At 43.8% G+C, this 24,623-nt stretch overlaps 1 protein-coding gene across 6 annotated transcripts; it reads left to right on the top strand.

Annotated features, from left to right (window-relative positions):
- The first annotated feature begins 201 nt into the window (after window positions 1-201).
- On the top strand, window positions 202-23,648 carry agap2 (ArfGAP with GTPase domain, ankyrin repeat and PH domain 2). Of its 6 annotated transcripts, none has more exons than XM_035739129.2 (18): window positions 202-914; window positions 15,757-15,815; window positions 15,938-16,025; window positions 16,157-16,242; window positions 16,497-16,638; window positions 16,852-16,986; window positions 17,223-17,344; window positions 17,745-17,927; window positions 18,223-18,303; window positions 18,407-18,511; window positions 19,125-19,395; window positions 19,547-19,678; window positions 19,808-19,867; window positions 20,204-20,355; window positions 20,636-20,726; window positions 21,077-21,299; window positions 21,575-21,866; window positions 22,064-23,648. In XM_035739129.2, the coding sequence occupies exons 1-18, from the start codon at window positions 752-754 to the stop codon at window positions 22,286-22,288; spliced, it is 2,610 nt and encodes an 869-aa protein (XP_035595022.1). In that variant the 5' UTR covers window positions 202-751; the 3' UTR covers window positions 22,289-23,648. The 6 variants fall into 6 exon arrangements, with proteins under 6 accessions (XP_035595022.1, XP_035595023.1, XP_035595017.1 ...); XM_035739124.2 differs by lacking the exon at window positions 202-914 and adding an exon at window positions 5,896-8,434; XM_035739125.2 differs by lacking the exon at window positions 202-914 and adding an exon at window positions 5,896-8,434 and having other exon boundaries at window positions 19,550-19,678.
- The last annotated feature ends 975 nt before the right edge of the window (window positions 23,649-24,623 follow it).

Here is a 24,623-nt window from a genome sequence, read left to right on the forward strand (position 1 = left end):
CATCAAGACTACTTATCTCTCTGTATACAGTATGTGGAAGAGAAAATGTGCAACATTTTCCAAATATCATAATTCTTGAATAAAATCAAATATATGATCCAGTGTAATGTGTTATTCATATCACATATGGGGTAATGAATGATTATCATAAATACATGGAAGGCCTTACTCCACAAACCTTGACAAGGAGAATGGCAACATAGTACAGAGAGGGTTGAGAAAGAGAGAGACACAGGAGGCACTCAAAGGCAGATGATTGTTATGTAAACATTAACTTACCCATGCATTGGCATTATGTCATGTACAGCAACACTAGCGACCAGCAACACGAGACAAGGAGAGGCTCTGATGCTGTCAGTGTTACTATAGGCTTGTTGTTGTGCCCTTATTGTGAACATAGAGATATCTATTAACACAAATACGTAATGCACCTATTGCACCTGAAATTGTATTGTTATGTAAAAGAAAATAGTATGACTTTTGAATCCGCAAAAATAACCTTTGCAGTTGTTAGTGTTGCCTAGAGCACATACGATTTGAAATAAGGAAGTCAGTTCAAAGCCATCAGAGGAAACTGAAACATGTTGCAATGAGAGCTCTGGTGTTTTGTGGTCTAGACTTTTGAGTGTACCTTTCTTCTGGGGGTATATTTTTGCATTTTAACGGTTCATTTGTGGAACGAAAAAGAGTTCAAATGGGCTGAAAGCAACTGCATTCTTTACCCAGTTTATTTCAATCTACATACTTCAAGATGAATAGCAGCAACAAATTGGCTCAGTCAAGTGCCATAAGAGCAGAGGTGAAACGGCATGAATCCGTCCAGAACACAATCAACAAACTGTTCAAGCAGTTTGAGAGGGTTGGTGATCAGCAGCTCCGTTCTGGCCTGAAGGTTTACCTCCATAGTATTCAGGGTAAGCTCTCTTATCATCACAGCAGGTGCAAGCTTTGTTTGACACAAAATTAGAATGTGCAGTTTTGAATCAATTCCACGGTGTTACTGAATTCAAGTATAGCGTTCAAACCTGTGACTTAGATCACATTATAGGTTTGTATAATATTGTTGGCAATGGAAAATATATTTCTTTCTACTGATTAGCCCATTTGAAGTCTTTCTCAACTGTTATGCCTTGTGCATACCCCCTTCAAGTAAAGTATGATGTACCGTTGTTTGTGATGGAAGTGGAGGTTTAATTTAAGGTCAAGACTGACCAGTTACCCAGAAATGTGTGTGCCTCTCAAAACAACTGACTGCAGATCACGATAAGATCAACCTCTTGACTTCCCCGGTGTTTGGCGCGTTCTTCCACACTCCTCTCTCTCTCACATTCAACATTTCCATTTGACTTTCTTCTGAGAGTGAAGCCATGTTTGTGTAGCTACTATTTAGTCTGAACACAGGGTTAGCAACAAGTTTCTGTGGCCATTACCATGGCAGCAGGGTTGTTCAACCCAACACGCTGTCTGCCACCCTTCTTCTGTACCCTCAAAGCCACTTCCTCTCAGACCAAGACAGTTTCCTAGCACCCTAGTTTGCATGCGAATTCTGTCGCTTTCCGTCACTTCCTCCATCCTCCTTCCCACTCTTGCTTAGTTTCTTTCTTGATTTCACAGAGTGTCTTTGTTTTATTGTCGTTCACCTGCTATTCTGTTTTACTAATGAATGAGATGGCTGCCCTAAATCATACACAAAATTGAGTAGAGATGTTAAAAATAATTGTTCAACCTTTTCTCCCTAGATCATCAATGTATTATTCAGTGAAAGATAGTCATTTAGTCACTCCCCTATTTGGCTGTGGGAGAAAGGTCACCAGAGTCCCTAATTAGTTGAGAGTCACTTGTGCTTTAAACATTTATTTAGCATAATTTATACATTTTGGCCAGCAAATGTTCCATGGCAGCCACAATCACAGACTCTGACTCTGACAGTCTACTCTGTGGTACCCATCTCATGGGCTCAATCCCAAATGGCACTCTATTCCCTACATAGAGCACTACTTTTGGCCAGAGCCCATAGTGTGCATTGCACTGGTGTCAGAGGCGGCATTTCTGTCAGGAATTGAATGGAAGTGAGTTGGATGAAGCGGATGATGGCCGCCGTGCCAAAAATAGGCTGACCAAAAAAACAGCGTGGGGAGAAGGAATGATGCTCCAGGGTGCCGAATGAAGCCATTTGAATTAGGATCTGTCACATGCAGCAGCTCCATTCTCTGCAGCATGCCAACACAGTGGGAGAGTGGATGATTTCTGTAGAGAAAACAGATTAAAGGCCCAGTGCTGTTTTATATATATTTCCACACTATGAGGATGGAATAATACTGTTAAATTGTGAGAATGATGATAATGCCCTCTTAGTGTAAGACCCGTTTAAAAAGACTGCCTGTTTTGATGGGATGGAGTTTAGACATCACTAGACAGTAAATTGGTTAATAGTCCAATAAGAAAGAGAGTTCCAAACCTCTGACAATAACAGCTAGTTTTCCCCTCCCCACTTAGATCACTCCCTGACAGTCCTTGCAAAATTATTGCTTGAACAATGTATCTTGCTAGGAAGCAATTTTTGTTCAAATAAGGTACTTAATTGCTACTCAGAAATGATTTGATATTGAGAGAAAAACAGCTACAATGGGCCTTTTAAAGAGGACCAGGGATGGCTCACAGCAAAGATGAAATACCCAGCTAGCACAAAATGTTCTGAGAACCATAGGTTTCTTAAAGCTTGGTGAGAACGTGTTTTGATTTCTTAATTTAACCTTTATTTAACTAGGCAAGTCAGTTAAGAACACATTTTTATTTACAAAGATGGCCTAGGAACAATCGGTTAACTGCCCTGTTCAGGGGCAGAATGACAGATTTTTACCTTGTCAGCTCAGGGATTTGATTTAGCAACCTTTTGGTTAGTGGCTTAACACTCTACCTGCGGCCCTATGGTTATTTTGCATACATCCTTCCCGCAACATTCTGGGAGTAGTTAAGGATAGTTGCTTGGCTTTGGAACATTCTCAGCACATTTAAGGAACTTGACAAAAAAAACATTATTTTCTTGGTATTTCATTGCTTTAACAGAACGTTTCCTAAAAGTTCAAACATGGTTACATTTCATTTCAATTTTGGTAATGTTCTAGGGACGTTCTCCAACTAGTTTGACTTTGGGAATGCTCTCAAATAATTCATAGAATGTTGAGAAACAATGTTTTTCTGTGGGAATTTCAGTACTTCAACATAACGTTTCCTACCGGTTTTCTCATGGTTCTATTTAAAGTCATATTCTCAAATTGTTCTGAGAACATAAAGAAAACTTTAGTAACGTTAAGAGAGCATTCGAAGAATGTTATTTAAAAACAGGTACATTCCATTCTCAGCATTGTTTCCTTTGAAATGGGGTCTGTTTGAATAGACAGAAATAAACAGATTTGTATGCATAAAACAACATGTCATGCTAGCTCCATCCTGGTGGTGCAGTGGACTGATTCCATTGATAGAGAACAGAAGATTATAGGTTTGAATCTCACTGATGCCATGTCACAATAACAAAATGCAGGCCTTTGCATGATTTAATGCACAAGTAAATGAATTACCATGTGTCCTATCTGTGCTTGGAGTTTAAAAAACATTTACCGTAAATAAGCTAGCAGTGTTATTAAAAGCCTTATTGGAACATTCATTGAAAGTTTTAAGGAAGTTATTCAAAAACCTCCAACTGATCTATATGTTCCATTCTCAGAACGTTAATAAAACCTCCCTGGAAAATGTTAAAGGAACCAGAGTAAAAGTTCTCAGAACCTCCCTGCAACCTAAAAATAAACGTTCCCAGAAAAGGCCAAATTTTCACTTCTGTTCTCATAACGTTTAAAAAACGTTCAGTTTTTACCAGTCAGGAAATGTATGGCTTCGTTACAACATCCAATGTGAAACCAAAAACATACGTTCCCACAACTTACAATGAACCAAATGTGCTAGCGGGGTAATATATAAAAATATCATCCACGCTGTACTGCTGTGCCACCAGAGACTCTGGGTTCGCGACCAGGCTTTGTCGTAATCGGCCGCGACCGGGAGGTCCGTGGGGCGACGCACAATTGGCCTAGCGTGGTCCGGGTTAGGGAGGGGTTGGCCGGTGTCTCATCACACACCAGCGACTCCTGTGGCGGGCCGGGCGCAGTGCGCGCAAACCAAGGTTGCCAGGTGCACGGTGTTTCCTCCGACACATTGGTGCGGCTGGCTTCCGGGTTGGATGCACGCTGTGTTAAAGAAGCAGTGCGGCTTGGTTGGGTTGTGTATCCGAGGACGCATGACTTTCAACCTTCGTCTCTTCCGAGCCCGTACGGGAGTTGTAGCGATGAGACAAGATAGTAGCTCCTAAAAACAATTGGATACCACGAAATTGGGGAGAAAACGGGGTAAAATTTAAAATAAAAAAATACATATATATCATCCATCCTCAACACTGCCCTCTGTCAGTGTCCATCTGACTCCCTCTGTGTGTGTGTGTGTGTGTGTGTCAGAGAGAGAGAGCCCACGTGTCTGACAATCCTTGCCTTGAGCAACCGGATTCTTCATCTCAAATCTGTGGGTGTCTATATCAGATTCATCAAGAGACAGAAAGATATGCAAACCTCTTACACGTAAGCACAGAAATGGAACACTAAAAATATGATTTTATATGTTCTGCAGGAGTTCACACATAAATTGACCTGCTCTCCAAAAATAGCATTGTGTGTTAGCCCTAAGGTGGATGTACCAGTCACATTCATTCAGTGCACTTCCTCTGTGTTTGAGACTGCATCATGTTGTTCCTAGGCTGTGTTTTACTCCTTAAGCTAAATGCTGTCAGGGTCTTCTGTATTCTGTGTGAGTGTGGTCAAGGCCCCCTCAGTGACTGTAAGCGGGTTAGAGGGAGGGGAAGTAGGTGGGAGCAGGTGGGTAGTCAGATGTTATGTATTTGGATGTCAGCAGGGAGAGACTGAGATATGAGTCTAGTGTATGTGAAGATTCTACACCGAAACAACCCTCACAAAACTGTACGTGGTTTTACAAAGAGAACCCATAAAATGTATGTTTTTTTTTAAATCTGAAATTTGTAACATTTGGATAGAGATGTATTATGGCATAACGAGTCGGATATAGAACATTTTCAGTTTTTCTTATTTGAATGTAATGTGATCTTATAATCTTATTGATATCCAATATGTTCTCACCCTCACATCTGCCAATGAGAGAAGTCTACAGGTCAATGCATTCACACAGGGACCATCACACACACACACACACACACACACACACACACACACACACACACACACACACACACACACACACACACACACACACACACACACACACACACACACACACACACACACACAATTAAGATACAGAGATAGAGATCCTCTGCTGATAGAGTAGAAGAGGAGCTAGGATAATACCACTGGAGCCAGGAAGATCCTAAAACCTTAGTAACAGGCCAGCTCAGCATCTTGAGTAAAGACTGAGGAGGGGGATACTGATGATAACTAACACTGAGTGGCTGTGACGGATCTTGATGAAGCTGCTGCAGCTGTGCAATGAGAACAGACAAGGGAAAGGAGAAGGAGAAAAATAAAGCAGTCGCTGTTTTCCTTCCTCTCCACCATCCCTCGTTCTATTCCACCGTCACTCTTGATTACCCTCTCCCACACCTCTTTCATTATTCTTTCTCTGTCTCTCTGCCCCTGACCTCCCCTCCTCTGGTGTCTCCTGCCTTCTTTCACCAGGTCCAGCTTCTCTGAGCTTTTTACCACCAGTCTTTTCATCTACGCCTCATCACCTCCACATTCATAACAGAGAGAGAGAGAGAAAGAGAGAGAGAGAAAGAGAGAGAGGAGGGGGAGTGACAAGCAATAAAGAGCAGGGACAGCACACACAGTCTGCCTGCTGAGAGGGAAAGAGACAGAGAGGGGGAGATAGGATAGAAACAGGGTTTTCCTTCTCTGTTTGGCTTGGCGCTCACACAAGAAGGGGGATCAAGATGAGCGATTGAGGAGGAGGGATTGAGAAGATTCCTCTCTGTATCCATACTATCCGGGTACCAGCTTTGCGACTGTTTATTTCCTGCTCATGTCGAACACGATTTGTCTGTATAGCAGAGCGATTCAGAGCCAGAGACGTTCAGTGTTCAGCACAGAGGCTTAGCTCAGCCTCCCAGGCTCGTGGTACTACTGACATTCCCTGTGCCCGACACACTTGAAAGACACAGGGACCGAGGGTGAAAGGCGTGATGGTGGCCGGGCGCTGTCACTCGGTCATGCATCTTCAGATCTCTGCCTCCGATTGGATCCTATTGTCTTTTTCTTCCTGATCGACATCACGTCGGATCACTGTCCTGTCTGTCTCTCTCGCTTTGACCACAAACCTTCTCTGATTGAGTAGAGGCTCCTGTCAGAACACATGGCTGAAGAGGATAAACCATGGTCTGTACGGCTGTGAGGATAATTTTCGTATCTTTTTTTCAACATGGGAATATTCAAACACTTCAAATTTTCTTGACACTTGATTGACAGTTGCAGTGAGATAGACTATATTGTGACTTGGAGCGGATTTTGTTTTTTCTGATTTGCGTTTAACATCAAATATGGGACATGGAGTTGAACACCATTAGAGATGGGGGAGCGGCAACACAACGCAAATAAGGTCAAGTGAATAATTGAATCCACCTATATTTATATTGCTGCTGTTTTTACCATAGCATGTTTTTGGTTAACACAACTGCACAAATTTCAGATATTTGTGGGCAAAAAATGTTGTATTTTTCTACATTCCATGACAATGGATGGAAGATTAAGTGAAACACTGACATTGGATGACTGGAATCCTAAATCTAAAAGCAGAGAAGAGGGAAAGTGAATAAATACATCTGAAAGTGTGTAGCAGTTCTGTTCTAATCCCCCTGAGGAGATCTCTCTCTCTCATTCTCTCATTCTCTCTCTCTCTCTCTCTCTCACTCTCATTCTCTCTCTCTCTCTCTCTCTCTCATTCTCTCTCTCTCTCTCTCTCTCTCTCTCTCTCTCTCTCATTCTCTCTCTCTCTCTCTCTCATTCTCTCTCTCTCTCTCTCATTCTCTCTCTCTCTCATTCTCTCTGAGTTTGCTCCCAGCTGCTGTCATTTTCCTTTGAGGATCAGAATTTCAAAGCTTGTCAGTCATCGACCCATGTCAGTGTCAGCTCTTTCTGAATTTCTCTGTCTATGGTGTATCTACCAAAGCCTGATCACATGAGCCGAGCCGACACGCTGCACCAGCGCACCACCTACCTCATCTCCCTCACCCTGGTCAAGGTAGAGGCTGTGGAAGAACATGGAGGGGAGCAGGCCAGGTCAATCACCCAGGGGAGGGAGGCTGGGGTGGAGACGGGACAGCCCTTCTCCCCAGAGGACAGCCAGGCAGACGTTGCTGTCCTGGAGGGTGGAAAAGTTAGTGAACTCAAGAAGGAGGAGAGGAAATCACCCAGTATCCCCTCGAGAGATGAGGAACCTTTTGTGGGCGATGTTCCTCCTAAAAAAAGTGACGAGTTACCAGACGGAGACAATGGTGTTATCTCCTCTGCGGTTGACAATGTCAAGACTGAAACATTAACGAGTGGAGAGGATGCAGCAGGGGAGAAAGAGGACAACCGGACGACAACAGTCACCTCAAAAGTGATAACGTGCAGCACAGCTACACCGCAGACCTCAACATCTGTGGCGGTAGCAGTCGACCCCAACCGCACCCCGACCGGGAGCAGTATCCCTGTACGCACGGGAGGTCAGCATCCAGGGTCCGTGCTCAAAGCCCACAGCCCATTGGCTAGCCCTGTGACCAGCCGCCGGGAGGCCAAGCGAAGCCCCTCGGCGTCCCAGAGCCTGGGTAGCAGAGACGGCAGAATCCCAACCCGGTCCCCTGGTCTCTGTCGGGCCTCCTGGGCTGAGAGTGGTGAGGGTCGGGCCAGATCCCAGGGTCAGGTATTTACGGTTGAAGCTGGAGATGGAGCGGGGAATCAAGAACAAGTGACTGATGAAGCTGGGGACAAAGCTGGCACACAGGAGGGAAGAGGAGGAGCGGTTGCAAAACGAGACAATCCCAGGATGGAGAGGCTGAAGAACAGTTCCGCTTCTCTACCTGCTCCGGTCACCCTAGTCCCCAAGCCCCCACGCAGGGGCTACAGCTGTACCTTGGATGACACTGACCCTAACAGCCAGGCAGAGGACCTCTGTGTGGGCAGAGAGAACAGCCAGATGCAGCCTGGTCCCCACAACCAGCAGGGACAAAAGGGCTCTGCTCGAGATCGTAAGATGCTCAAGTTCATCAGTGGGATCTTCACCAAAAGCAGCAGCCCTGTTTCTGTCTCAGCCACCACTTCCTCTAACACAGCAACACTTCCCCCTGTCTGCAATATACAGAGAGAGTCCAGTGAGGAGGACGGTAGGACATCGCAAGCACACACACACACACACACAAGCAATGCACTCTTTTATGTTGGAATTATCAAACAATAAGGGTCACACGATGACACCACCCCCGTGTCTCAGACCAATAGCCTCTCCTCACCTCCTCCCACACTCACAGCATTCACGAAAATGAAGCAGAGTCCCTTCCGACTCTCTCACACGCACACACACAAACACTGCTCTAAGGGTTGAAATACTTTATATACAGATCAAGAGCAAATGTCTGTCTGCTGCTATTCGACCATCATAGTAACTAGACAGTCAAGGAGGAATCAATTGAGTATCCATTTTATTCTAGTCCCGTATTTGATCCGTATGCCGAGGAATCCATTTGTAATGGAGGGAAGGGAATGAGCTATTCTGAGAGCCTCGCATACATTTGATATTGAGCTCATAACAATATGGATGTCACGTGTCTGCGATGTTTAACTTAGAGCCACGTGTGACTGTAAAACCATGATAGAAAGTCTTTTGATCTCTGAGCTGACAATAGTGGACAGTTTTAATCTAATTCCCTTCTGAATGGAACGGGGGATGATTTCACGCAGCCTGAAGGGGTAATCTCTCCACGGCGGAGCTACACTGTGTGTTCGTCCCAAAATGGGACCCTATTCCATATTTAGTGCACCCATTGGGCTCTGGTTAAAACGTAGTGCACTAAATAGGAAATCGGGTGCCATTTGGGACAGCGCCACTGTTTAACTCTCATAATGATCCTAATGATTAAAGCCAGAACTACAGTATATATTATGGATATACAGCTCTGGTTAAAGCCCAGGCTGTGGCAGCAGGCTGACAGCATGGCACCATGACTATCTGTTATTTTGATGTATTGCTTTGGCTGCTGTTTCTTTTCCGTCTCCAAAACTGGAGCGGTTCAAGGGAAATTTGACAATATGAATACCCTCTGGGAAAGTGCAATTACAGCCAATATCCTTAATCCATATCTTTGACGTTCCGCCCACTCAATGCCTGACTATTCCTCCACAAATATCTCTCTTTCTCTCTCTCTCTCTCTCTCTTTCTCTCTCTCTCTCTCTCTCTCTCTCTTCCCTGTACTTCATGTTTTCAACCATCTGACATTCTAAGGTCTATGAATAATAAATGTGCCCTATTTGTGTGACAAGTTGGTAAAACATCCGAACGCCTTGACGTTTCATCTGCCTCTGACCAACAACAACAAAAACATGTCCCTTAAATCATTACCCATTTATATGGTCAAGGTCAATAACATGCCAGCATTATTATGGTCTGTGGACTGTATTGACAAGCGGTTTCACTGATATTTAACACAGGGTGCAGGCACATTTGAGTTTGAACTGGTTTTATGTATGCTTGCTCAAAATAAGTATGTGCCTAAAGTGTCTGTATATTATTCATGCTGTTCCACATGCATGTGTTCTGTGTCTGGTCACGTATGTGTTCTCTGGGCAAAAGCAGAATCAGGCTAGTGGGGTCTGGAGGAAAGGTTACCATAGCAACATGGATAGGGAAATGTATATTATGGGTGTGTTGCACAACGGAGAGAGAGAGAGAGACATGAAACGGAGGCGAAGAGTGAGACTTTTGATGTTCCTAAAAAAGAATGGAAGGGTAGTGCACCGGAAGGGTCCTTTGAATCTAAGTGACACGTGACAGTTGTTTTCATACAGTTCTAAGAGGGAGTCTCGATATTCAGCTTTATACGGAGTGTGTTGCAGGCAGCTGTCTAAGGATCATGCTGTCTAATTGCTTTGGCAACATCTCTCATGTGGTCTGGCACATAAAGAGCCCTTTGACTGGGGATGAATTCAAATGGAGTCAAAATCATCTCTTATCCGAGTGTTCATTTGAGAGACTAGAGAGCTGCCCGCAGTGGTAGCTTGTGTAAAAGCCCTTTTTCTCCTCCCTATCTTTTTCTTGCCCTATCTTCTCTGCACTCATTGTGCATCTGTATGGGGATGCATCAGTGAGGGGCTCGTCCGATGGTCTTTAGCCATGATTCAGATCAGAACCAGGTGGCTGTGAGGTAGAACTGTCTGTTCCTGGAACCCACAACAGCAACACAGAGGCACTCAGCACCCTGCTCTCTCCCTCTCTCTCTCTCATCACCCTGCTCTCTCCCTCTCTCTCTCTCTCATCACAGAGCCACAGCTGTGGACAGTGGGCAAAGACAACTGGGGGTCTGAGGGTGTGTGCGTCACATCGCATTGGGGGCATGTCACCTCTCTGGCCCAGCAGGGACAGTGGCAGCGTGGCACAGCTCTGTGTCAGCTGACCGTGACTGTGTGTGTGGTGTTACCTCCCTGACCGTGACAAGTGTGCGTGTGGGTGTCGTGTTCCACTGGGAAAGGACGAAGAACGCAGCAGTGTCACCGAACCTTCTCTCTGTCTTTGCAAAGAGAGTTCCCTGCTTCAGACACCTTTAGACACTTTGATCCTTTGCGAAACCAGATGCCGTGACGGGCAGCTTCAGCATATAAAGGGCATTCTAGGAGAACATTACACATGCTACTGCAAACCTCTGAGGGGCAGAGTGGATACACTTTGCATTGAGAAACTAGTTAAATCCAGTAGTTGATATTACAGTTAAAGGTCGCTTTCATCAGAAACAGAATCAGAATAACCTTAATTCACCAAATACACTGAACAAAAATATAAATGCAACATGCAACAATTGAAAATATTTTACTGAGTTACAACTCATATAATGAAATCAGTCAATTTAAATAAATAAATGAGTGGAAAAAATTATCTATGGATTTCACATGACTTGAAATACAGATATCAAATCAAATCAAAGTTTGGGGGGACGACAATGCAGATAGTCCGGGTAGCCATTTGATTACCTGATATGCATTCCCAGTCAGATATGCATCTTTTGATCAGATACACCTTTAAAAAAATATCAAGGCATGGATCAGAAAACCAGTCAGTGTGATCTCACGTAGCACGACACATCTCCTGCGCATAGAGTTGATCAGGCAGATTGTGGTGTCCCACTAATTTCTTCAACGGCTGTGCGAAGTTGCTGGATATTGACAGGAACTGGAACAGGCGGTTGTACACATCGATCCAGAGCATCGCCAACATGCTCAATGGGTCAGTGGGTGAGTCTGGTATGCCAGCTATGGAAGAGCTGGGACATATTCTTTTTTTATCGTTTTTTTTTTTCTTTTTAATTTTTTACCCCTTTTTCTCCCCAATTTCGTGGTATCCAATTGTTGTAGTAGCTACTATCTTGTCTCATCGCGACAACTCCCGTACGGGCTCGGGAGAGATGAAGGTTGAAAGTCATGCGTCCTCCGATACACAACCCGGAAGCCAGCCTCACCAATGCACCGGAGGAAACACCGTGCACCTGGCCACCTTGGCTACCGCACACTGCGCCCGGCCCGCCACAGGAGTCGCTGGTGCGTGATGAGACAAGGACACCCCTACCGACCAAGCCCTCCCTAACCCGGGTGACGCTAGGCCAATTGTGCGTCGCCCCACGGACCTCCCGGTCGCGGCCGGTTACGACAGAGCCTGGGCGCGAACCCAGGGACTCTGATTGCACAGCTGGCACTGCAGTACAGCGCCCTTAACCAGCTGGGACATTTTCAGCATCCAGGAATTGTGTACAGATCCTTGGGACATGGGGCCGTACATAATCATGTGGAAAACATGAGGTGATGGCGGCGGATGAATGGCGCAACAACGGATCTCGCCCCGGTATCTATGTGCATTCAAATTGCCATCGATAAAATGTAATTGTGTTTGTTGTCTGTGGCTTATGCCTGCCCATACCATAACCCCACCATGGAGCATTCTGTTCACAAGCAGCAAACCGCTCACCCACAAGCAGCAAACCGCTCACCCACAAGACGTCATACACGCTGTCTGCCATCTGCCCAGTACAGTTGAAACCAGGACTAATCCGTGAACAGCACACTTCTCCAGCATGCCAGTGGCCATTGGAGGTGATCATTTGGAGTCAGGTCAAGACCCTGGTGAGGCGTATTTTGACCATTTTTCTTCGGTTGTGCAAACCCACAGTTTCTTCAGCTGTCTGCGTGGCTGGTCTCAGATTCACCTGGTCTCAGGTGAAGAAGCCGGATGTGGAGGTTCTGGCGTAGTTACACCTGGTTTGCGTTTGTGAAGCCGGTTGCATGTACTGCCAAAATCTCTAAAATGACTTTGGAGGCGGTTTATGGTAGAGAAATTAACATTAAATTCTTTGGCAACAACTCTAGTGGACATTCCTGCAGTCAGCCTGCCATTTGCACACTACGTCAAAGTTTGAGACATCTGTGGCATTGTGTTGTGTTACAAAACTGCACATTTTAGAGTGGCCTGGTATGGCTGCCAGCACAAGGTGCACCTGTGTAATGATCATGCTGTTTCATCAGCTTCTTGATATGCCACATCTGTCAGGTGGATGGATTATCTTGGTAAAGGAGAAATGCTCACTAACAGGGATGTAGACAAATTAGTGCACAACATTTGAGAGACATAACCTTCTTTTTTTGTGCGTATGTAACATTTTCTAGGATCTTTTATTTCAGCTCGTGAACCACGGGACCAACACTTTACATGTTGTGTTTATATTTTTGTTCATTATACATTTGCATGTGCAGGAATTTGACTTGGTGAAATGGGGCTGCCACAACAAACAGAATATACAGACAGGCGATAAACAGGATATGCAGACAACATACATTATGCAGAAGCAGAGCTTATACAAATCCACATGCAGTATGTGGATTCATGAAGGGTGTCTGGCTACCACACAGTTAAAATTCACAGAGCAGTATTTTAATCGCTGTTCCTATCCAAGGCCGTTGTGATTTGTGATTTTTCAAATTAGAATTCCCATCAGCTAACGCCGTAACATTAGTTAATCTTCCTGGGGTCCAACACCAATTAATAAAGACATTACAAACCATTACAAATTAAGACTTTACAAACATTTAACAATACAGACAACTAAACTACTTGACAGGAAACACAATTAGTTGATTCTTTCTATTTCCTGTCCAGTCATATGGTCTAACGCATTACTGTTATTTCATTTGCTTTCTTGAAGGTGGATTAACTTTTTGCCTGAGAAATATGGATTGGTAATGAGTTCCATTCAGCTATGGCTCTATATAAAACTGTAGATTTAAGGCGATTTGTTCTTTGCTTGGGTTGTCTTCGATGCCCTGAATTTACCTGTCTAGTTTGGTGGTTATGCATGTTGCTAGTATGTACTAACTGGCCTGAAAAGTACTGTTTGTTTTTTAAATACAACATTCTTAACGAAAATCAGAAGCCTGGATAGTAATTTGTTTTCAATGTGAAGCCATGAGAGATTCTGATGCATTTGGATAGTATTCAAATGGATAGAGCAATGAGATAATTTGGCAGCCCTGTTTTGAGCCATTTGGAGCTTTTTTTGATATCTTTCTTTGCTGTCGATGACCATATAACTGGACAGTACTCTAAGTGTGATAGGACCAGGGATTGAATCACCTGATTCAGAGTGCTAGATGTTACATACTCTGAACAATTCCCTTATCCATCTTAATAACAATACTATCTATGTGTTCTGACCATGATAAAGCTGCGTCCAACCTAGTAGTTAGTATTTTTTATTTGCTCTACATGCGTTCTATCCATCAACAAATTCAATTGGGTATCATCAGCAAGCATGTATCTTGAACCAAATACAATACATTTAGTTTTCAAAATGTTCAACACAAATTTGTTCATATCAACCCACTCATATACCACTTAGTTCCCTGCTGAGTACATCTGTTAGCTCATTACATTCTGATGCTTGCGCTATACATTTGTAGGGTAATCGGCAAACATTACCACTCTTGCTTTGTTCATTACAGAAGGTAAATCAGTAGTAAAGATAAAATAGAGAGGTGGGCCTAGGCAGCTTCCTTGAGGAACACCACAATGTATATCTTTACTATTGGAAAAGCTACCATTAAGAACACTTTTGCCTTCTCCTGGATAGATAGCTTTATATCCAGGATAGAGCTGCTGACTTGAAACCATAACATTTGAGTTTACCTAGGAACAGTTCATGATCAATTACATCAAAATCAGCACTGAAATTTAGCAACACTGCACCAACTAACTTCCTGTCATCCATCCTCTTTAACCAATCATCTGTCATTTGTCCTTAGCAACACTGCACCAACTAACTTCCTGTCATCCATCCTCTTTAACCAATCATCTGTCATTTGTCCTTAGCAACACTGCACCAACTAACTTCCTGTCATCCATCCTCTTTAACCAATCATCTGTCATTTGTCCTAAGGCCGTACTCGTAGAATGCCCTTCTTTGTTTGCATATTGGAAACCCGTTATCAGACCATTACATGAGAAATAATCCTTGATTTGTACAGATACAATTTTCTCCAATAATTAGGACTATTAGGACCAGTGAATGCAGATTTTTGTATCCTTAGGTAGTGGAATAGTGGCTCCTGAGTGGCGCTGCAGTCTAAGGCACTGCATCTCAGTGCAAGAGGTGTCACTACCGACACTGATTCGATTCCAGGCTGTATCACAACCGGCCGTGATTGGGAGTCCCATAGGGCGGTGCACAATTGGCCAAGGGTCGTCCTGGTTAGGGTATGGCCGGCGTAGGCCGTCATTGTAAATAAGAATTTGTTCTTAACTGACTTGCTTGGTTAAATAAAGATTCAATTTAAAAAATAACCACTACTTGGTGAAATTCGAACATGCATTGCCTCTCCTTCATGATACAATCTTTTATAAGGGTATATGACATGGAGCCATCAGTTGGAATCATAGCATTCCTCAGCCTGTCCACTTTGCCTGTAAAATATTAATTAAAGTAGATTGCGATATCGTGTGGTTTTGTAATAAATATACCCTCTGATTCAACAAAAGAGGCAGACATGTTTGAATTCCTACCCATAATAGCTTTCAACATTCCCCACAGTTTTTTCCCCATCACCCTTTACTTCATCAATGTTGTGCTTATAGAAACCCTTCTTTCATTTGTTTAGCTTGGTCACAAGATTTCTTAATTTACAATAACTTTGCTTATCAAACGGAGTGCCAGATTTATCTGATGCTTTTTTGGCATCATAACGTTGAATTACTACATTTCTCAGCTCATCATCAATCCATGGGGCACCGTTTGAACTCACTGTGCATTTTCTTAAAGGGGCGTGCTTAACAGCTATATTCATAAATCATTTCATAAGCAAACTTAGTGACATTTCAGGATCATCCTTACTATGATATTCTCCTTGCATTATATACATTATTATCTCTCTCTCTATCTCTCCCTTTGTCCCCAAGCAGCTAGTTGTGCAAATAGTCAAGAGTGGACCCTGAGTCGATCCATCCCAGAGCTCCGTGTGGTAAGACAAATCCATCCTCATGAAAGGTCATTTGAAAGCGAAATTAGATAGAGCTTCAGGGAAACTACCACATCAGTGAAGACAGGTTGTGTGTGTTTCCTAACATTTTTTAATCTGTGCAGGGGCTGCTGGGAAGTCTTCAGAGTGGCAGGTCAGCATTGGTAAATAGATACATAACAGGGAGCTATCTTCCTCTAGAGAAGATTGAAGGTAAGCGTGAAACACTCCTCTCTTGTCCTCTTCGTCCTATATACCGAACAACTCTGCAGTCCTACCATTTTATCTTTCATGAATCTCTTGACACACAGTAACTAACCTCTGCTCTACTGTTCCATTGTCAGGGGGGAGGTATAAGAAGGAGGTGTTGGTAGATGGACAGAACCATCTACTACTAATCAGGGAGGAGGCTGCGCTTCCTGATGCACAGGTGTGTATTTGTGTGTGTCTGTACCCTCTGAACCATACAGCCTTGTTGTTATCCATGTGCAAGAATGTGTCACTGTAGCACCAGAGACAGAAAGATTGATTAATAGAATTCACTGAATTACATTGGATTAGTTGGTCAAAATCCATTCTATTTTTTTTGTGGGATATTTAACCAATACTGCTAACGCTGACTCGTTCTGCATTCTTCTCCCTCTCTCTCTCTCTCTCCCTATCCTATCAAATCTCTGTCTCCAGTTCAGCAGCTGGGTGGATGCAGTGGTCCTTGTATTCAGTCTGGAGAATGAGGCCAGCTTCCAGGAGGTGTACAAACTTTACAGCCAACTCAACACACTCCGCAGCACTGCCGAAATCCCACTGGTTGTGGTTGGGACACAAGGTAAGGGACAGGAGGCAGGAATGGATGGGGTGGATTAAGGCCATTCATTATAATGGGCATGTGACAGACAGAGGTCCATTATAGACGTGCTGCAGATCACACCGGAAACAGTGAGTGCTTGTTTGTTTATTTGGATTCCAATGATCTGTTACTCTAGCAGCGTAAAGTGTTCATGACCTCATCTGTCTCTGTTTGTTGTTCTCTACCCTGTAGACAAAATCAGCAGTACCAACCCGCGCGTGATTGAGGACATACGTGCCCGGCAGCTGTGTGTTGATGTGAGGCACTGTGTGTTCTATGAGACTTGTGCCACCTATGGGCTCAACGTGGACCGGGTTTTCCAGGAGGGTAAGTCAACTGACATTGAGTACATTGGTGTCAGCAGTGGGATCCAAAAGGGACAGGCACATTGTTAATGTGCCAACACAATACAGAATTTCAGTCCTACTTTAAACACAAACATTCCGTCTTCATAAATCGATGCTTCACAAATCATTCCACTTAACAATGCAGTTCACATGCCGGTCAAAAGAATGTCATTGGCAATTCGTGCCTTCTTCACTGATCTTGCTCTGTCCTCTCAGCTGCCCAGAAGATAGTCACACAGAAAAAGCAGTCGGCCCTACTGGCCTCCTGTAAGTCTCTTCCCAACTCCCCCAGTCACTCTGGGGGCTCCACACCTGGGTCAACATCCTTCCCTGGACAGGTAACATGCTTCAAACTGTTCACATCTGTATTTTCCCCCAGGCTTATCTCGTCTGTGTTGTTGACAGAAAATCAATACTGTAGTGCAGTGGGACCCACAGGTGGATAACAGCCGTGGTGCTGTAGCTTCTCCTATATGAGCGTTTGACTTAACTTAGCTGCGGCTAAATACTGTACATGTGGTTTTTAGTTCATTTGGGGGATAAAAGGAGGCCATACATGGATTCAAAGAATGGTTCAAAACGTTTGAGAACCACTGTTGTAGGATTTATCCTAGTAGATTGCAAGTGTACTCCAGAAGGAAGAACACTGTGTCAATTGTCTGTTTTCCTCGTTTACTGTTTCATCTCATTTGTCCACTTCACCCCATCCCCCTATCTGTCCTCCCCTCTCCCTCTCAGGCTAGTAATGGAGGACTGAGTAGTAACTACCCCTCCTCCCTACCCTCTACCCCTGTGATCAGCCATAGAGAGCTGCGGGGTGGGGCGGGGACGGGGGTTGGGGCGGGGGGAGAGGGGGGCGGCAGTGTCACCTCCTCGGGGTCCCTGAGAAACGTCCCTCAACGACGGACCTCCCTGTTCAAGGTCAGTTACTGTTCTCCAAATCTCTGCTGGTCAAAACTAGAAGACGCTTTCATCAGTGGAACAATGTCTCAAAACGCCATACAATTCAAGCCGACACATTTCAAATGAGAGCTGAAAAATACATTTTTACAATTGTAGATATAGTAGTCTTTACACGGTTTGTTTTCTCTTCTTCATCCATCATGTAGTCCCTCATCTCACTACATGGGTCTGTCCTGTAAACTTGTGTCAGTCCGTCTTTATACCTGTCACACTCTCATCTCAAACTCTATTTACTTGGTACAACTTCTCTCAGAACCGTCGAGGCAGTGGCAGTGAAAAGAATGTTGACCCTAAAGGTGACTTGGGCAGTGGCCGGGCTATCACTATCAAACAGGTCAGTGTGACACACACACACTGAATACCGTGTATAATGAATAAGCTAGTTCTATTGTATCTTCGGTAATAGAAGGGAACATTAATCCCATTGTTTGTCACAGAGTATCCTATGGAAGCGGAGTGGGAGCTCGCTGAACAAAGAGTGGAAGAAGAAATATGTCACTCTGTCCAGCAACGGCACACTGGGCTATCACTCGAGCGTCAATGTAAGTCGCAACATAATCAAACCAGATCAACATCAGTAATATCTCATTTGAGTTATAACACTTTGTCTTAAAATCGACTTTTGATAAAAGAATCCACTGTGTTGTGAACTTAAATACACAGTAACATTGCAATATTAGTCTAGTGATATTCAGCACATCAACCCAGTCATGGGAATGATTTTGCCGGTGTTTGAAGTTGATGATACTCTTCAATAACACAGACCCCAAAGCAAATCAGGGGGAGAGAAATAGGTTTATTCAAAGAGGACAAATCATAAATGTTATGCTGAGAAGCAGATGTTAATTCTTCCCTGTCCTCAATGATTCTCCACAGAACAAAGGGGCAGGATGTCATTTATAAATCCCAACCCTAGCCTGTGGTTGACCAATTAGAATTCCTTGCAGTAAAATTATAGTATCCTGTTTCAGGCTCAATGCATAAACAATTTGGATCAAGAAAAACTTGACACCTGAAGTTATGAGTCCAGGACTGAAATTCCTACACAGATTCTAAACAGATGTTGAACTGAAAAATAACTATTTCCATTGATTGTTAATTCCCTATTGACCTCTAGTCCTCTGCGTTGTGTATCATCTTAAAATATTCTTATAGCGGTTCCAGGACTACATGCCTAATGCTCACGCTAAAGAGATCGACCTATTGCGTGTCACAGTGAAGGTTCCAGGGAAACGCCCACCCAGGGCTGTACCCCCTTGTGGCCCCTCCCCCTCCCCTGGCCTCACCGACGTAGTCAAAGACACTGGGGCCACGGAGAGCACAGGCCTTGTGCCCGTAGAGGAACAGGCTGGGGCATTGCCTCCTCCAGCAGACAGTGGGGTAAAATGCTGTCCATCGTCACTGTCCAGCAAGTCACACAGTGCTGGTATGTCAGAAAGCCCTTTTTGTGTTCCATTTTTATTCATAATAATGGGTTTCTAATATACAGTATGCCAATGTGGCCTTTGGAGCATGTTAACCAGAGCTGCAAGCACATAACAAACCGTGTTTTATTTGTCCTTGTACCCCAATGTCAGAAGCTATTGAAGGAGTGACCAGTCTCCCTTTTGGAAAAGACGGTCAATCCTCTCCAATGATTGACAGAAAGAAGAAAACAAGGAAGAAGAGTATGAACCAGAAAGGAGACACAGCCATTGGACAGGCTGAAGGTGAGCTCTGGGGCCTCCTGCTGTACATCTCTGCCAGATTATTCTGTTACTATTTATGTCTATCTCTTATTGCTCTTATTTTCCTTCTCCTCCTCTCCTGCTTGTCTGGGCTAACCTGTCGCCCTGCAGCAAAGCGCAAAATGTGGAAATTAAAAAGCTTTGGTAGCTTGAGAAATATTAACAAGACAGGTAACGAGGAACATGAGCAGCTGGATCGCTGAATCGTCCTGTGTCTTGGTTGTCTGTTTGTCGGTCACTGTTTACCTGTATTGCACATTCGGATCGAAACTGTGATTGGTAAAGCTCATTATTTGTTTGCCTTATGACTACCAAGCTGTTCGCCCTTTTGTCACCCCATTGCATGCCTGTTGCCTGCTCTGCGAACATATCATGGTGGCACAGTGAGTCTGTTTGTATGTTGTAATTGTCATATATGTCAAATAAGTGTTTAACAGGGTTCAAACTTATTCAAATATATGTATCATTCCCCCCCCCCACTGCATTTTTACCAACCTATCTTTGTAGATGAGGAGAATGTTGACTTCATCATCGTGTCCAGCACGGGGCAGACATGGCACTTTGAGGCCCAGACTCTAGAGGAAAGAGATGCCTGGGTGGCGGCCATAGAGAGCCAGATCCTCGCCAGCCTGCAGTCCTGTGAGAGCCTTAGGAACAAGGCAAGGACCACAATGCACTGGCCTGGGCAGCACCTTAACATTACAATGCCCTTCTTTACATGTATTTGTCATCATTTGTGTGTGTAGGCCTACAGCGTAATAATGTCTGATAGTATATAAATATTCCTTCTGAATTTCTGTTCGGTAATTGGGGAGGGGAGATTCCACCGTTTGTCTGTGTAGTGACAGGAATCACTGCCCAAGGTGCTGATCTCTGTCTAGTGACGTAGGCAGCCACATGCACTTCATTCCCAGGAAATGAGTGTGTGTTCTTTTATAGGCACGGAGGAGCAGCCAGAGTGAGGCAGTAGCAATACAGGCCATCCGCAATGCCAAGGGCAACAGCCTCTGTGTGGACTGCGAAGCACCAAGTGGGTTTCTAGGCTCTCTCTGTCTTTATCTCCATTGTTATGGGTCATGGCTGGAAGGGATCCAGCTTTTGTAAAATTCACATCAGATTTGACTTTTTGTAGCAGGCTAGGAGAACTTATGCAGCAGGTTAGGAGAATCAACATAGCAGGTTAGGATAATTAAGTTAAGCTTAGGAAAAGGGTTAAGGTTAGCAAAATGCAAAAAAACAACTTTTTGACGTGACTTTGACAAAAGCTGGATCCCTTCTAGCAATGACCCTTGTTATGGACATCAATTAGATTACGTTAGATGCAGACTGCACTCGTTTTACCTCACATCCTGTGCTCTGGTTTGTCTGTCCTTCATCCAGACCCCACATGGGCCAGTCTCAACCTGGGTGCGTTGATCTGCATTGAGTGTTCAGGGATCCACCGTAACCTGGGGACACACCTATCGAGGGTCCGCTCTCTGGACTTGGATGACTGGCCTCGGGAGCTCACCCAGGTCCTGACCGCCATCGGCAACCACCTGGCCAATAGCATCTGGGAGAGCCACACCCAGGGCAGACACAAACCCACCCCGAATGCCACACGGTGAGGGCTCTGTTTGAATGTAATAGACAGGGAACATCTGTAAACCTTACTAGATTTTTAGGTTTCGTGAGAGCTCAAAAGAAAAGCCCTTATTTTTGTCCAATGAAAAACATTCTTAGACTAATATAAGATGGAAATGATTGCATCCAATAATGTGTTGCAGTAAATCAAATGGAAGGTACTGTATATTGTCACAGAGAGCGCTCTCCTGATCCATGAAGAGTTGTCATGGTAACTCATGGTCACTCATCTGTATGTTCGGGTCTCTCTCACAGGGAGGAGAGAGAATCATGGATCCGTGCCAAATATGAGCAACGGATGTTTGTGGCACCCCTGCCTGCTCCAAGCTCCACAGGCCCAGGGGACACTGCTATGTCTGTGTGTCTGCTGTCAGCGGTGACAGAAAGGGACTTGCCCAGGTTCCTACTACTCCTGGCCCACAGCAACAAGGACCAGATCAACACTGCCCTGTCCACCGGAGGAGCACCCTCCCATACACAGCCTCACACTGCCCTGCACGCAGCCTGTCAGCTGGGGGATGTGGTCATGACACAGCTGCTCGTCTGGGTAAGCCCCTGGTCTGGACAAATTATTTCCTATCTTTCCCAAGCACTGGAAGCACTTTGTTAGCCTTTTGCCCAAGTCACGTGACTTCAAATGAGCATAATGTATTAATTAATTCACCACATTCTCAATGATTATACTTTTTGGTAATTTTATACAGAATGTGAATGGCGAATTGTTCAATCTCTCTCTCCTTGCAGTATGGAAGTGATGTGAAGGCCAGGGATCCCCAGGGCCAGACAGCCCTGACCATGGCCAGAAAGACTGGGAGCAAAGAGTGCGCTGACATCCTGCTGCAACATGGCTGTCCTAACGAGGTCTCCCCCGTCTCCCCCACTGGACCCACGCTTGGTCTCTCCCGTAGATCTAGCACTGCCAGCCTCAGCAGCCTGGGTCGTACCAATTCCAGGAGAAGGGTTTCGTAGCTTTAAGAGGCCATGGTAGCAAACATACAAGGGCTGGTGTAAAAAAAAGCAAATAACTATGGATGTAGTGTTTAGTGATGAGCGATTAGTGCTTTTTGAGGTCGTTTCGGTTTAATTATTTAAACACGGTTTGCGATTTCGATTATTTAATTGCTTTACATTAAATGCACTATGCATTATGTGGGTTGAAAACTGTAACACAGAATAAAACAATTAATAAAAGTCCCATGATGGTAGTGACTTCCCATTACTGCTTACCACGTATTAACCATCATTTATTCACATTACTTTAATAAAATAAAATTTGTTTTATTTGATGAATATTTTTTCATTCCAAGTCATAATTTCATCTCTATAGAGCTGCTGCCAATGCTGTCTGACAAATTGACTATTTTTTAGTTCTTCAAAGTAAATAAGGCATACTTTTATGACTGCTGAATACCAACAATCCATCTTTGATCATGTAATTTCAGGTAGATACCTCATGAAGCAATAGCTGTTCTCACCTCACGATCGAGCATTCTTCTCTCTTCCCTAGCAGGAGTAAAAGAAACAGTCCAGACAAGTAGATGCGCAATGGATTGTGGTTATTGTAGTTAATTATCACGTTTTATGACTAAACTATGTAGAATATTGGCCTGTTGGAAACTACAACTCCCTACAACATCGCCCAGTTCAGCTCCAGAGAAATTGTACAATGTGTGCAGTGGGGTCACAAAAAAATAAAAAATAAGTTAAATTCAAACAATTTAACCAATGTCGGTAAATGAGTTGTTTAAAAAACTAAAAATAACCAACATTTCGGTTAATCGGTCAGCACTAGTAGTGTTGAAAGTGAGGAAGGCAACAATAATATAAATAAAGTACTCATCATACAAAAGTAAAGCACAGAAAGACAACATATCAAACATCTAAGGAGCAATATTCATTCCATTTATTGAAGGCAAATGTATTGCTGAAATTGTTAATGTTGTCTGTTTACAATTATTGAAACAAATTAGAAAATAGGTGGGTTAACTGTGATAAACTATTTATATCTAATTAGATTATACATTTAGCCTTTGTTTTAAAATATTGAGAAATAATGCTGATGTATAATTCATTCAATGTTTTTGTAATATATATTGTACGTATGTAAGCCTGTAGGAACACATAGGAATTGTTTGTAAGCATGCAGGGTAAAAGTTACAATTCAAAAAATGGACTGCATTTGTTTCTATATGATTTTCAGAGTACTTTAATCTGACTTTTATTTTCTATTTGTTACAATGTATCTATTTGTCATCCTTGTTTGTCTCTGTTTCAATTTGAAACTTTCATGAACTGTGTAAGTAAACTGAATTAAATGACTTTGTGTGGCCCTCTGGTTCCTGTATACCACTGTCATCCGAACGCTGGGGCGAGTTACTAATTTGCAACTGCGACCTGGCCAAGATAATGCATAGCAGTGTGAACGGACAACACAGAGTTACACATGGAGTAAACAATTAACAAGTCAATAACACAGTAGAAAAAAAGGGGAGTCTATATACAATGTGTGCAAAAGGCATGAGGAGGTAGGCGAATAATTACAATATTGCAGATTAACACTGGAGTGATAAATTATCAGATGATCATGTACAGGTAGAGATATTGGTGTGCAAAAGAGCAGAAAAGTAAATAAATAAAAACTGTGGGGATAAGGTAGGTGAAAATGGGTGGGCTATTTACCAATAGATTATGTACAGCTGCAGCGATCGGTTAGCTGCTCAGATAGCTGATGTTTAAAGTTGGTGAGGGAGATAAAAGTCTCCAACTTCAGCGATTTTCGCGATTCGTTCCAGTCACAGGCAGCAGAGTACTGGAACGAAAGGCGGCCGAATGAGGTGTTGGCTTTAGGGATGATCAGTGAGATACACCTGCTGGAGCGCGTGCTACGGATGGGTGTTGCCATCGTGACCAGTGAACTGAGATAAGGCGGAGCTTTACCTAGCATGGCCTTGTAGATGACCTGGAGCCAGTGGGTCTGGCGACGAATATGTAGCGAGGGCCAGCCTACTAGAGCATACAAGTCGCAGTGGTGGGTAGTATAAGGTGCTTTAGTGACAAAACGGATGGCACTGTGATAAACTGCATCCAGTTTGCTGAATAGAGTGTTGGAAGCGATTTTGTAGATGACATCGCCGAAGTCGAGGATCGGTAGGATAGTCAGTTTTACTAGGGTAAGCTTGGCAGCGTGAGTGAAGGAGGCTTTGTTGCGGAATAGAAATCCGACTCTTGATTTGATTTTCGATTGGAGATGTTTGATATGGGTCTGGAAGGAGAGTTTGCAGTCTAGCCAGACACCTAGGTACTT

Source organism: Oncorhynchus keta, chromosome 27, assembly GCF_023373465.1.
Source record: "Oncorhynchus keta strain PuntledgeMale-10-30-2019 chromosome 27, Oket_V2, whole genome shotgun sequence".
NCBI lineage: Eukaryota > Metazoa > Chordata > Actinopteri > Salmoniformes > Salmonidae > Oncorhynchus > Oncorhynchus keta.

What these genes read in the sequence shown, in the direction of transcription:
- agap2 (XM_035739124.2), top strand. Translation starts at nt 7,222, where the DNA reads ATGGTGTATCTACCAAAGCCTGATCACATGAGCCGAGCCGACACGCTG. An exon ending in AGAGTCCAGTGAGGAGGACG is followed by an intron (nt 8,435 to 15,756) that starts GTAGGACATCGC and finishes GTCCCCAAGCAG; the next exon opens with CTAGTTGTGCAAATAGTCAA. An exon ending in CCATCCCAGAGCTCCGTGTG is followed by an intron (nt 15,816 to 15,937) that starts GTAAGACAAATC and finishes TAATCTGTGCAG; the next exon opens with GGGCTGCTGGGAAGTCTTCA.